This window comes from Gasterosteus aculeatus, chromosome 16, assembly GCF_964276395.1.
Source record: "Gasterosteus aculeatus chromosome 16, fGasAcu3.hap1.1, whole genome shotgun sequence".
Lineage (NCBI taxonomy): Eukaryota > Metazoa > Chordata > Actinopteri > Perciformes > Gasterosteidae > Gasterosteus > Gasterosteus aculeatus.
Window position 1 is genome coordinate 10,583,578 of NC_135704.1, and position 13,774 is coordinate 10,597,351.

General features: G+C 41.0%; 1 protein-coding gene across 5 annotated transcripts in view; it reads left to right on the forward strand.

Annotated features, from left to right (window-relative positions):
- The first annotated feature begins 82 nt into the window (after positions 1-82).
- The window catches only part of LOC120834281 (obg-like ATPase 1), a 36,957-nt gene continuing 23,265 nt past the window's right edge, over positions 83-13,774 (forward strand). For 4 of the 5 annotated variants that reach the window (XM_078091067.1, XM_078091068.1, XM_078091064.1 and 1 more), the window contains exons 1-4: positions 83-220; positions 3,031-3,117; positions 6,644-6,787; positions 7,553-7,666. In XM_078091067.1, coding sequence (XP_077947193.1) covers positions 7,660-7,666 — 7 coding nt within the window. In that variant the 5' untranslated portion in view covers positions 83-220; positions 3,031-3,117; positions 6,644-6,787; positions 7,553-7,659. Of the gene's footprint in view, positions 221-2,773; positions 2,912-3,030; positions 3,118-6,643; positions 6,788-7,552; positions 7,667-13,774 lie in introns of those variants that run through there. The other variant, XM_078091065.1, reaches the window with a different exon arrangement.

Consider the following 13,774-nt stretch of genomic DNA (forward strand, 5'->3'; position numbering starts at 1 on the left):
CCGCCAGCAGAAACGCCGCAAACTCCGCCGTCAATCATCCGCCGTGCAGCCTCTGCTCAGACTGTCATACGAAACACAATTTGGCGTCTTTCTTTTTTTTTTTTTGCTTTCTTTTTTTTTAAACGCGTGCAGTTATTTTCATGTAGTGAATTCTACACGCGAAAGCTCAATGTCTCCTTTCATTGCAGAATATAGAGTCCGCGCGTCAGTTCTCCGAGAGGTAAGGTTTTCTCTCATTTCGAAACGTTTTGCGGATGGTGATAAACGCCGCGTGGTTCCAGGTTTCCCTTCCGGATTTTCAGTATTCAGATCACGCGCAACACGTCATTGACAATCGTTGTCGTTTACGCACGTATAGCACCCCGAGCGAGGTTCAGGCGCGCCGTTGGTCCCGATGCCTTTATCGGAACAGCGCACGCCGCTGCGCGTTACGCATGGCGCAGTTGATGCTTTTTGGGGATGGGGATGGGGGGCGCATATATGTGCTCTCTGTCTTGAATGCTCGTGGTGTAGATGATTGAAATCACAGACGGGTGGATTAAGTTTAGTGAAGAAGTCCAGGCACAAGCCTGACCGCACGTGACATCTGGTCTTCAAACCACAAACGTAAAGACTTTTCCCTGAATACGTTAAGAAAAACAAAACAAAGTATGAGTCGCAGTGGATCCACTGACGTAAGGTTTGTTTACTTTCAGTCAAAAATACCTGCATCTGCTCTCGTGCTTATGGTCCCGTTCACGCGGCCATTCCTTACGACCCCCCACCCCCCCCCCCCCCCCCCCATCACACATACACACCCAACGTCCCCCCACCCCGAGTGCAGGTGAGGGGTTAATTAAGAAGGACAGCTTACATTCACGGGGCGTGTGCATGTGTTTAAAAAAGAGAACTATTTTATGGGCGAAAAAAAGTGGGATCTTCCAGATGTTGCCTGTTTTTTAGGCCGTCAGGCATCTCTATTAAACTGCTCCAACAGGATGCACGAGGCATGTCTTGCATGTGACAAATGCAGCTGTATGCTTCTCTAATATACTCATTTTTATTATAAAACTACTTTCCTCGACTCGCGACTTTTTTTCCCCTTGTCTTTTGATATCACAATGCAACGAGTCCACACATCCCACAGCTTGTTAAAACGCACAGGGATGATGGCATAATGTAGAATTGACCATCTCTTAAACGTGAACCATTATGCCTTTAAAAGTTAGAGCAATTTTCCAGAGAAAGGCTTGACCAAAAGATGCGCATTACAGTATTCAAAACGTGCAAATAATGCTCCCATTATTGAGTGTGAATGCTGCCAGTCAACACAGGCGCAATTTGTTCGAATACTCTTAAAACCACCACCTTTGGAAGGGTGAATAAATATCATCCTCATCAAATACTGCACGCTGCCAAGAAAATTGAATCATCTTTCGCAATCATGACAATTTGGCTGAGTGCACTAACGTTATTAAATGTCTATTCTACATAAATACAGTTGATTGTTGCAAAATAAGTCAGATCAATCCGAGCGTTAAATGAGAACAGAGCTGAGTATGCCTGTTTTACGTTAGACTTTCATAATATTAAATAACCGGAAAATAAATCAAGCTTTTATTTATAGGTTAACATTTACTTTTAAAAAGCATGATCTAATGTCTTCTGTCTATGTTAATTATCTTGCATGAATATTTCTGTAGCCGGCTATGATATCTTAATAAAAGGCATGTGTTCAGATAAAAATAATAATAATACTAACAAAAAAATATGCCAACGAATCAGGCTTTATGCACCAATAGATATATTTTATGTATACCATTCACTTAATTGTAAAGAAATATGTTTGTAGAATTAAGATACAAGAATAAAATAATTGTATTTTTTCACGGTGTTTACTTGGGGACAAAAGAGGAGCGCATGATCTCGCCTTGTCATTCAGGGGAGAATTTTGAATCGAATCTGTAATTCTGGACTCCACTCGCGAGCACTTCTCTGTGGCAATTAGAAGCCCATTACAAGCCATTAGATTGATCAATGTACCTTAAACAATGGGAATGATTTATTTGGTCGAACAAAACGCTCTGCATCTATTGTGATGAGTCTAAGTGGGGGTGCATCCATCAACAAAAGATAAATGATTAATTCAGACCTATTCATTTGAATTCTTTCTACAAAGCCAGCCTCACTTGCCCCAAATCCAGATTATTACAGCCTCATTTTCTGCGTGTTAAACCTGACAGGCTGCTGGATTGGCCGACGTTTATATATATATTTTTTTTTTGGGGGGGGGGGGGGGTGTTGTGCCCCTGTGTGCTTTAATTTGTATTTCGGCTGAGGGAAGTTTATTTGAGGACGTTTAACTAATTGTTGTAACGTTGTGTGCTCATTTGGCTACACCTGTTTTTCTCACAGGGTGGGTGGGGGGGGGGGGGGGGGGGGCAATGAGTTTCTGTTTCTCTGCCTCTAAAGCTGTTTTGTTATCAGACCATCACACGTGCCAGTGGCAGCTCGTGGAATATAAACAGTGGACACAAGTAGATTTTGTCCAGACGCCACTTGAAATATCTTCCTTTTCCTGCAGATATTTTGGCCTCGCAGTATAATATTCTGCTCCCTCGGGGGGGGGGGGGGGGGGGGGGCGACTGTCTCAACAGTCGGTGTAAAGACGCATCTCCAGTTTGTCGGAATGATTCAAATGAATCAGTGCAGCTGTTGAGCCTCCGATACAGATCAACTCCGCTTCCAATGCACAGCGCACATCGATTACCACCATCGACAGCAACATTTGGAAGTTCAGCTGAGCTTGAGCTGCTTGCAGAATCAACTTTCACTTGGCTGCATGATCTGTTTTTGATTGCGGGGCAGCGAACCAGTCGATGGACTCCGCTTTGCACACTTTCCCAACGAATGTGGTGATTTCTCTGCTTTGGTGAGCTGTTGTGGAAGGGTAACAGAGGGGAGATTGCTCCACCCCAAAAAGGTGCAGTTTATGAGGAACAGCTCCGTATTGTAAGTTATGTAATGGTCTTTGGTTCGCTCTGACTGCAGACATCTCCACGGACGCGCCAAAGACGCACTGATTGGAAGGTTTGGCACTTCATTAGAAATAGGAGTGGTTTGACCGCCCAATGTAGGGTAAGTAAAGTTTTTTTTTCTCACCTTTTCGCTTTCTAACCATTTGCACTGCATGCATCAGCACGTGCTCTGTCAGCATCTGAACTGTGATGCGTGAATATAAATGCATGTAAGGCAGGATGTAAACTGCAGAATGCACAACTAAAGATTAGAAGTTGGACTTAAGTTAGAATAATTGTTTCAGGAGCTTTCTCGGCATGCCACAAGTTACTGAAACAAAGAAAAGGGCTAGATGATGTAAACAATTTCTATGTACATTATAAAGAGAACAAAATCCTTTTTTGGAAAACCTTTCAGCGTTCCTTAACTAACAGAGGAGTGTTCCTCCTTTGTCTAAATGTGTGAGCTGCTCAATCTTTCAGAATTACATTTGCATGGTGGAATATATACGTATTATGAATAAGGGTAAACCTGCACTTATAAAGTCACTATTTTACAAGGAGTTGGAATGTGTCAAACATTATAGTTTTAAAAGTTAAATCCTTTAACAAAAGATATCATTCAAGTTTGTACTCTGTATTGTTTTCATTATTGTGGGTTTTGTGATCACAGAGGCCTTATTTTCAATTAGAGAAAACAGCTTAATTGTGTGTGACATTTTATTGATGAGTATGTGTCATGAACCATCTACATTTGTATCACACCAGCACACAAACATGGACCTGCCATACTGTGAATTCAGAGAAGGTCTTTAAATGAATGAAAAGCATTAAGTAACCCTATTGTCCCCCAGTGTTAAATACCCACTTATCAGTCAGATCATCTCAGAGGTCAGGGTTCATCCTTGACACCTCTCTGGTCCACCACATACTACACGCAGTCACTCTCGCGTTCATATAGCTGGTAATTTGGACGTTCACTTGTCCGACATGTCTTTTATGTTTTATGTCCAAGGAAATACGTCACAAAGTGAACACAAAACACAGAACTCTCCCTGAGCGACCGTAGATGCTGGAATCAGCTCCCAGCTCACAGTCATTGACACGGTTATTAGCAAGTTGAAAAGCATGGAAAGCTTCACAAGAAAAGCTAGTTTTCTTCTCATTATTAGTTCACACAACACGCCTAAGAAATGCAAGCTGTAAACCCAATGAGAATAAATTGCACAAAATATATTTTATATTGTCTCTTTCATCTACGGTATGTAGATATATGATGATGATGATGATGAAATATATAATATTTGATGAGAGGAAAAGTGAAAATATAATGTTAGTGGGTTAAGTTCCCAATGATGAAAGACACAGTACACACTGGCATGTGTGAAAGCCTTATTGAGGTGTTTATTAATATTCTTTTTGGTCAATGAGTCAATGTAATAAAAAACAAGTAATTGATGTGAAGAAAGAACACGAGGGTTAGACAAATAATATTTAAAGTTCTATTAAGGTGGACAAGTTAACAAGAATCTGTACTATATGGTCACACCGTGTTAGCAGACACTGTCTGAATGTCGGACAAATCCACCTTGACAGCATCTACCAACATATATATATATATATATATATATATATATATATATATATATACCTTACGGGACTCTCAGGAAGGGCCAGTTATAGTTTATCTTCTGCTTAGCTTGGAGGTTTTCATCCTTTTGCAGCTCCTCAAAACAGTTTGAGTGACTTTCACATAAAATGTTGTTTTTCAAGAAGCCTAAAAAAATGGACAGAAACGTCAATGATGTTGCGACGTCAATCCGGTTACCATGAACTGTAACCCACATATAATAATCAACAAAAAAATTAAACTTAATGTACTACTTATGTATATTTTTTTCAGGACCTGTATTGTTTTATATCCCCATTCTCGACAGAAAGAGAATAAATTCAGTCATGTATTTAGCTTGTTTTTCTAGAATTTGGAGCTCATTGCACAAGGATCCAATTTTTCACATTCCATTGGTTTTCGTTTCTTACCACGGCGAAACCACCATTTCTTTTTGGTATAAGAAGTCAAACTCATCGAGGTGGTGGCCGGCGATACCACATTTGTGTCAAAGTACAACTTGCCAACCATCCCATGCTTTCTTCATGAATGAACTACGCTCAAACGCCAGCCTGCTGTTAGTTGGGCGTAACTGACCATTTTCCACACACACGAGAAACTTGATGGTGTGATTCAGCCAATCTTGCTGCTATCGCTCCTCTTGGAACAGCACATATTCTCCATCCCCTCAGAGGCGCACAAGTTTATCCTTTTCAATTGAGCCCCTTATTGGAGAAACTGCACAGTGTGTGGCATAAGTGACTCAAAGTGAGGTATCCTTATTCATTTTTAAAATATCTTCATTTTGTGGCTTTTATTGCCTTAATCTGAGCAGCTGGACGGGAAACGGGAGTGTAAAGAGGATCTGACGAGCTGCAAAGGGCCACAAGTCGTATCCAGCATGTTTTGTTGTTAGCTATCAACCCTGCGCTCTGACCCCTCATTGAAATTAAAACATGTGTGATCATGGAACGAATAGCAAATCCACAAATTCAAGTTGAGTGTGCATTGATTGAAGAGTTCCTTCCTCATTTTTCTACTCCTTCAGCTTTACTTTATAGTTTGTTTTAAGCGGATGTTTAGTCTCTGGTTGAAGGATGGATTTGGTTTTCAGGCCACAGCTGTTATTTATCTATTGATAACCACTAATTATTACCTTTAATAATAATCAATAACCTATTTGAGAACCTTTGGGAGGACACTGATAACCCAGATTGTTATAATTGTGAATTGACTCATTTATATTTACTTGAGATTTCTCACACTTACTGTACTTTCTGCCCCCCACCTATATGGAAAAACGCTCCAAAACCTGGCCGACCAGCATGCTAGACTCTAGTTAGTATATATACTATGTCACTAAGTCATTTCCTGATTATTCATAACTTTTTATACCTGGAAATGGAAACCTGTGGATGTCTTTCTTTTTTTCCCAAGGTGACCCAAGGAGAGCCCTCAAGTATGTTAGAGAAACAATTTAACTTTATATAAGGAATTAATGCATGCACTTTAGCAATCTTGAGCAATTTTATGCCCGCAGGACGTAACAAACAATAATTTCAACGTGAAGCACTGAGTGACGGGATAAAAAAGGAAAATCCTGGATTATAGTTAACTGCCATGCAATCATTACTCTTAGACACTTGCCATTGTCTGTAGATTTTGAAGTACACTTCAGCTGCTTCTTGCGCCATAGAAAATAAATCTCTATGATCACAACATGGTATTCTGCTGATCCTGTTCCACAGCAGAGATCTATCAGAAATGTAATTTGCCCCTCGAGTCCATGTACAATTGATCTATTATGGGATTATCTGACCTTGTAATGGGGCAACGTATTTCACAGGATAATTTTGGTAAACCAATTCCAGCCCTCATCTATTCAGTCCATCAGAATAAACTTTTCCTTCTTAGAAAATAAAAAAAGCCAATCTTGCATAACTTACTAAAGTGTTTCAGCATCACACCATCGACCCATCAGGTTCTGAACACCAGCACTTTCAGATGGATTGACCCCACTGCTGTTTTTTATTTCCAGGAAGTCAACCTTTTTCAGCGTGTTGACAAAGAGTCAGGCTGCAGCTGAAAATTTCCCCTTCTGCACCATTGACCCAAATGAAAGCAGAGTGCCCATTCCAGATGAACGCTATGATTTCCTCTGCCAATTCCGCAAACCTCCCAGGTATGGGGTCTCATCATTGACCTATTAATCACACTTCGGATCTGTAGTCGTTGACGGTCTCCTTGCAATAGGTGTGAGGAAACCTGTAACGGCGTTGTTGACATGTAGCTGCTGCTTGTGTATGATGCATGACTGCTCTCCAACACCTGGCTATCCTACACACGTGTGGGAGCCGTTTAAGCAGGCTGAATTCAGATTCGTTGAGCTGTACAGAACTAGTGTGATGTGCTTCTCCGACGGGCAAAAATTAGTATATTCATTATCAAATGATATAGACCAAAACCAGAAATGAATGGATTCTCCTATTTAAATAGTACACAGGCATTGTAGTTGTAGAGTCCTTCTGCAATTTCCTCAACAAATGAAGTTTTTTACTCATGTTTGAATAGTATTTTTGAAACTATAGGCACAGCTGCTTTATGAAATTACTCAGCCTGTTTTTTAATTAACAGATGACAGAGTATAGCTTCAGCTGGACTTAATAAGCTAGAAACTGAGTGTCACAGAATCCTTTTGTATGAAATAACATATTAATAAGATAACGTCTGGTATATTGTCCACCACTTTTGCAAATTTGTGTGAGAAAAACACTAAACAATGTAATGCAATGCAATGCAACAACTTACAAGCACATTTCCTTTACAGGAATGTGGTACTGGATATTGAACAATGCAAAACGTTTCTATTGTCATGAAAACGATATTTTAAAAAGTTAAAAGTCTTAAATAACCAACCTTTTTTCCATTTTTCCTTCCTGGGTTGCAGCAAAATGCCAGTATTCCTCAATGTTGTTGACATTGCTTGCCTGGTGAAAGGCGCTGAAGGCCCGGAGAAGGTCTTCCTGTCCCACATCAGTGCCTGTGATCTTCCACATGACACGTGAGTCACAGGTTGAGGGCTGCTGGGAATTAATGTTATCAGCGAATCACAGCGCGTCATACTATAGCTCAAGTAATTATAACATTTGGTCAGAAGAAGAAATAAAAAGCAAAGCCCTTAGCTTTGCTGTGGCGTTGCTGTTGGGGCATCAACATCACAGTCGGCATTAATGAAGTCAGATCAAACCTCACATTCCTGCTTCGCACAACCTGCGGCATGTTCGGGGGTTTGGAAACATAACAAGACCGTTCAGAAGGACACCACATCGTATTATATGATTCCTTCCGACACTCCTGATTAACTTTGAGCACAGTGGACCAAAGTCGGTTATCGATAAACGTACTGCGAGGATTACTTTTTCTTTCTTACATCCCGCATACATTTTGAATAAAGGATGTGATAATGAATAGTAAACACTATTGCCGCTGCTTATAATACTGTTGACAACAATGATAATGGTAATGTTAACATGAATAATACATATTTGGAATTGTTTGAACTACTCCCTTCTGGGATTGTAGAAGTGTGATTGTGCCTTCAGTCTGTCCCTCCCCGACTGCAAATAAAGTCTCCCTCAAGCTCCTCTGTGTCTCTGACATGGTCTCTAACACAATTAAAGTGTTACATGCTCAAGCCATTAAAATTACAGAAATTGAAATGACTTCGGAGCCCCTTTGAAAAGTAGCCGATTTTTTGACTGATACTCTTTCATTGACATCGGCTGTGTGAAAGACTGTGATTGGAGAGTCGATGGTGGCATGCTTGGAAGAAAGGGTTCAGATTAATGCCATTTTGCTCTCTGGTTTTTAAATTGTCTCCATCCTGGAATAAACGTAATGACTTGTCAGTGATGCACAGTTTTCAAATAGCCTTTGACTCTGTAGTTTGTGAGAAGAGTAACCGGAATAAGAGCTAATAAAGATCTACCGAGTGAACAATTCACCCAAGATTCAATTAACAGGTTCATCAGTTCACTTTTGGTAAAATCCAACTTGAATCCTAAAGCCTCTGTGATTCTTTATTTTCTTCCTTTGTAAACAGAACTAACAATGTATTAAGTTGTTGTTTTTGAATAAATACAACGGTATGTAACATCCGCACACAGCTGGTCACAAACTTCATTCCAATAGGAGTTAATAGTGTTAATTGTTTAGGACCATATTCGGCTGTGGATTAATAATAAATTCGTTAAACCAGTGAGGGATTTAAATTAGTATTTAATCAGAATGTCAAAACGTATATTTTGATTTGTTCACTTTTTGATGGTGCGTCATCATTGTTTCTTATACTTTTAACATCCCCTTGTACGTGGTTTAAAAACATCCACAGTTCCTTTCGTACGAGTCAAATGCCAGATCCTCTCAGAACCGACTCTTCTGTCTCCGCTCCCGCAAAGAAAACGTCCTCAACTGTCATAAATAGGCGACCAAGAGCTTCTGCTGTGTCTGTGTGTTTGTCAGGCCGTTGTGTGTTTCACATGTTAACCATTAAACATAACGGGTTTTGTTTTGCCATTACATCAGTCCGGTGTCGAGCATACTGCCGCGTTGAAGCAGCTACCTTCATGCGGTGCTGCTTGATTAAAGGTGTGTGTGGGGGCGGATCACACTCTTTCGTGTCTGGAGAGGTGTGTGTTTTTGTGTGTGAATTTGTGTCTTTTTATACAGATGCGAGTCATCAGCATTAGTAACAGGAAACGGTGATAGTGAGTGCACTCTGATGAGACCAGAAATTGAACCTAAGCTTGATGAAATCATGCTTAGTTTTCTGTTCCTCAAGGTCCTTCATTCCCGGGCTTCCATGATTTGTTTTAGGAGTTGTGGAAAAGGTTACCACGAAGCGTGTTGTGCGTTGCCTTAAAAGATTCAACTGCTTCTAGCCAGCAGTCTAACTCGATTTTCAACTATTACGCCGTGTCCTGAAAACTGACTCTGTTGAATGGCTGATGAACAAAACGGTTTTATTGAGTGTTCCCGGTGCTTCCTCAGCGGCTGCAACCCCCCCCCCATCGCTGTCTGAGACGAGACGCGGACACGTTGTACTTCACCTGCTCCTGTGTTTCCCCCCCAGCAACTCTGCCAGCTCACCTGGCTTTATTCCCAGATGTTTGGTTCCCAGCAATTAGATGTTTCAAGGCTCACACGGTGTCGACCTCTCTCGCAGCAGGAAAGCTCTGGTTCACTTCTAATGAAGACTTATTTACGGTTGCGCGACACAGAACCGAGGCATAAGATGCTGTATCTTTACTGTGGTTGTGGGCAAAGGAGCTGTTATTTTTGGCGTAGACTCAAACTCTAATCGAGATATTTGTGCTTTAAGCATCTAAACTAAATCGCGGCGCTTCCCTCTCCTCCTCTATCAGCAACCAATTTATTACTGACATTTTAATAGGAATAAGGCCAAACATTTAGTAACTCCGGCTTAGTAAAGATTGACTTTAGTCTTTGAAGTTGAAGGACAAAACAAAATGTTTTATCGACCAAAAAGTTAATTGAAAAAAAGCTGACAGATTAATTGGCGGGGAAAATAATTTTAGTTGGACACAACGTTTTTTTTTTTGGTCTACGTTGTGCATTGATTGCCGTCATAACCTACAGAATACAAATAACAACACCAGCAATTTGTTATTGTCATCCAGCATTGGCAGTGCTTAATATAGTACTAACCAGAAGATGTAGTGACACATGCTGAGGGGTCTCAATTCTACACAGGGGGCACTTTTTATTCACATTATTCTCTGTAAATGTAAACCCGTAACTGTGGCAACAGCAGCTTGGACAACATCTAACAGACCAAAAGCAAATGAGCTGCGCGTAGCCGCCACGTCTGATTGAGATGCTCTGTGAATGTGTATCAAATGTGTCAAACGCTTGGGGAGTGTCGCAATGTGCTTTTCCCGTTGTTGGTGGTGAGGCTAATATGTTCAAATCAAAGCCAGTCAGCAGCAAATTGACCCTGTAATTGGTCCTAGCGACTAAACTAAAAAGGTTCACTATATATAGAGCTCGACTATCCTCGACTATACTATCCTGACTTTCAAAAGAAGCATCATTAACGAGTGAATATCGGACTCTGATGAATGTGAGTGATCACATCAGTTGGCTGTGCTTTGCTGAATGTGTCAGGACGATCCATTCATGTTTGGTTGTTGCATCACGCAGACGTCAGCACACAGGAGACTCATCGCTTACAGTGAACAAATCAAAATGATTGTTCTGCTCCAGGCGTTGTGAGCAAACAGGATTGACTATTCAAACTGATTTATGGCTTACGGGCCTCCTCGCTGACGCCAGTTGGGGCCGATCGCCGACGGTTGTTCTGTGTCACTCACCAGCTCACAAATTGTAAAACCTGACAAACAAACATCCAGAACATCTCTCCTTGCCCCTTGACTTCCATGCGTGTGACTCAGACAGATCAGTAAATCTCTCATCATTTCACCTACTCAATGCATTGTTGTGTCATTGTCATTCAATCTATGCAACCAATCGAGTGCTGCAGGGATCAGTCACGGAAACGGGTCATCGTTTTTGGACTTCCGGCTCCTTTGGGTCGAAGTTAATGGGTTTATTGAATGGGGTGTTTTGTTAGATCCCTGAACTAAGTTCTGTTCTAACAAAGGCTCGAGAGTTTTCACCTATTTCTCAGGATTTTGTGTGTTTTAATAAAGGCGATGGCTAAATAAGACAACAAAACGGCATCGACGTGTCCTCAGTTTCCTCATTATTGTTACGTGATCTTGCATGTCTATTTTCACTAATTCATTATTATGAATTAACCTGTCATTCATTTGTGTCATAGTTTTCCTCCCAAGCACAATACAATGTCCAAACTTGTAAAAGGAATTTGACTCTCTTCTTTGGATCCATCAGTGTTCTTACGCAGGAACCGACTTTGCAGCGAAGGAATACATTTTCATTGCCGTTTTGTTGCCAGGGCAACAGTTTTGGTCCAAGTTTACTTCCTTTTTGCCACTACATCAACAAACACTGCAGCAAGGAATTCCAAGGGGTCCGTTTTAAATGTTCTTATTGTCAAGTTTAAAAACATTTGCGCCACTGCCGATGGAAATCTTCCCCTACACAGTAATAGTAATGGGAGGAGTTTGAGTGGCTTTGTAAGGAGCCCTATGATACACAACATGCATTCGTTCAGCAGTATTTTCAGCAGCGGATTAATGCACAAATCGACTACTGGTGACTGATTGACTCAAAATAAACAACAGTGGTCACGAAGAAGTAATTCACATGGTGCAACAATGTGGTTCATTGACGTTCAAAAGGGAAAAAGTATTAAGATGACATTATTTATTCCTGTCTGTAGCTTTTTTTATTGGATTTGTGACAAAAAAACAATCAACCAATGTATCGCTTTAATGTTGCTGAGCAGAAATAATGAGCTTAGCTCACTTCATCAGAATCATGTTACCACTTTGGATAGTAATACGAATATTTCCTATAGTATACAATTGTATAACCCCCAAAGGCCTGTATGAAAAACTGTTTTCTGAATGAATACTCGTGAAGATGAAAATTGCACCACATTGTGCAAGAGGGAACAAGTGCAAGGTTTAAGTCGATAGTCGATCTGTGACCAATATTTCTTCTGTGAATGAATGTGTCATTATGTTTCTTTATATTTTTATGTCCCGCCACGATCCACTCCCTTGTAGCAAAGGTAACTGCTATTTAAAAGCAAACAGCCCACTTCCAACAGCACGTTTGGACAAATATATACGCCGTGTTGGAGCTAGGACCAGTTCTCAGCTTGGCCTTGGCTGCTGCCCCAACGTTGACATCATGCTTGAAGAAAACGGTAATGTTGCATTGCAAATCAATGAGAAAAACAAGCGTTTCTCCGCTTTATGAGGGACTTTGTTTATGTTAGCAATGTCTACCAATACAGCAATTGTAAACGTAGATCAGTTAGCTGTGCGTTGGTACCACCCTCCCTTTGTGTGTTTTCGGAGCTGTGTTGAGGTGCTGTCGCTGCATTTAAATGAGCATTTTTCTTCAGGGAGAATGAAGAGTTTTTGTCAGCCTCCACTCATCGTGGATGATTAGAGCAAAATGTCTACCCATCTTGACTGGAGATCGCCACAGCTCCAGATAACATGCCCGGTGATTGAAGGTCGCAATATTTTGAATTCTAATGGGGCTGCAAGATGAATTGCCTGAAATAGACTGTAAAATCTTCCTGCTTCCTCCTCATGCCCCCCTTGCCTGTCTGCTGTGAAAAGAACCACTGGGAAAGGCAAGGCCCGATGATCATAGAATTATTGGATGGTGATTCTAAACCCTTCAAAGAGGAGTTGCTATGGAGATCTCGCTCCAAACTGCGAAATGATTCACCTTTGAAAGGCTGGAGGGTCTGAAAGCTGAACACATCATTGTTCAGGTGGCGGTTGGTTAGGAAATTGCTGGTGCCTGTGCAATCAGCAGCACTATAGTAGTTAAAGATCTAAAAAGGTTTGTTCTCTGAATGATGTGGGACAACAGCGGCGCGCGTATGACGGTTCCTTTCAATCAAGGGACCCTCGTGCTCAGTGGTTTAACGGAATAAATGGACTGACAGAGGTTAAGCTAAGGAGAATTAACGCTGTTGTTTTCCGTCGGAGTTTATGAATACTGCTCAAATACATCCACATGTCGACGGCACACAGAGCAGGCGCGTGCAAGCGGCTTCCACTTATGTCTTTTTCCATCAGAGATATCAAATTCAGCTGTTAATAGTCAGTTGGGAATGACACGCTGGGAATTGGAGACACCTTGTAAGGTGCAGATATTTATACTATCGGGAGCTATGATTTCACATCTATCTTGGAAGATGGGATCATGTTATCAAACGTGTTTCAGCGTTGCTCTGAAGGGCTCACACGCACCGGTTTCTGGTGTCAAATGGCTTTTTAGCAGCCAATGTATTTGCCATAATTGATTTAGGCAAAGAAAAAAGACTGAACAGGACATAAACCCTATCACAGACGCAGTCTACTACAAACTGCTTTCAATTTCATGTACCCTAAAACGAGGCGAAATTTCCCGAATGAAAACTCATAAATGTTTTGCGTTTTGCATTGCTACTGTTTCTATGCTGGGAAGACATAACGTG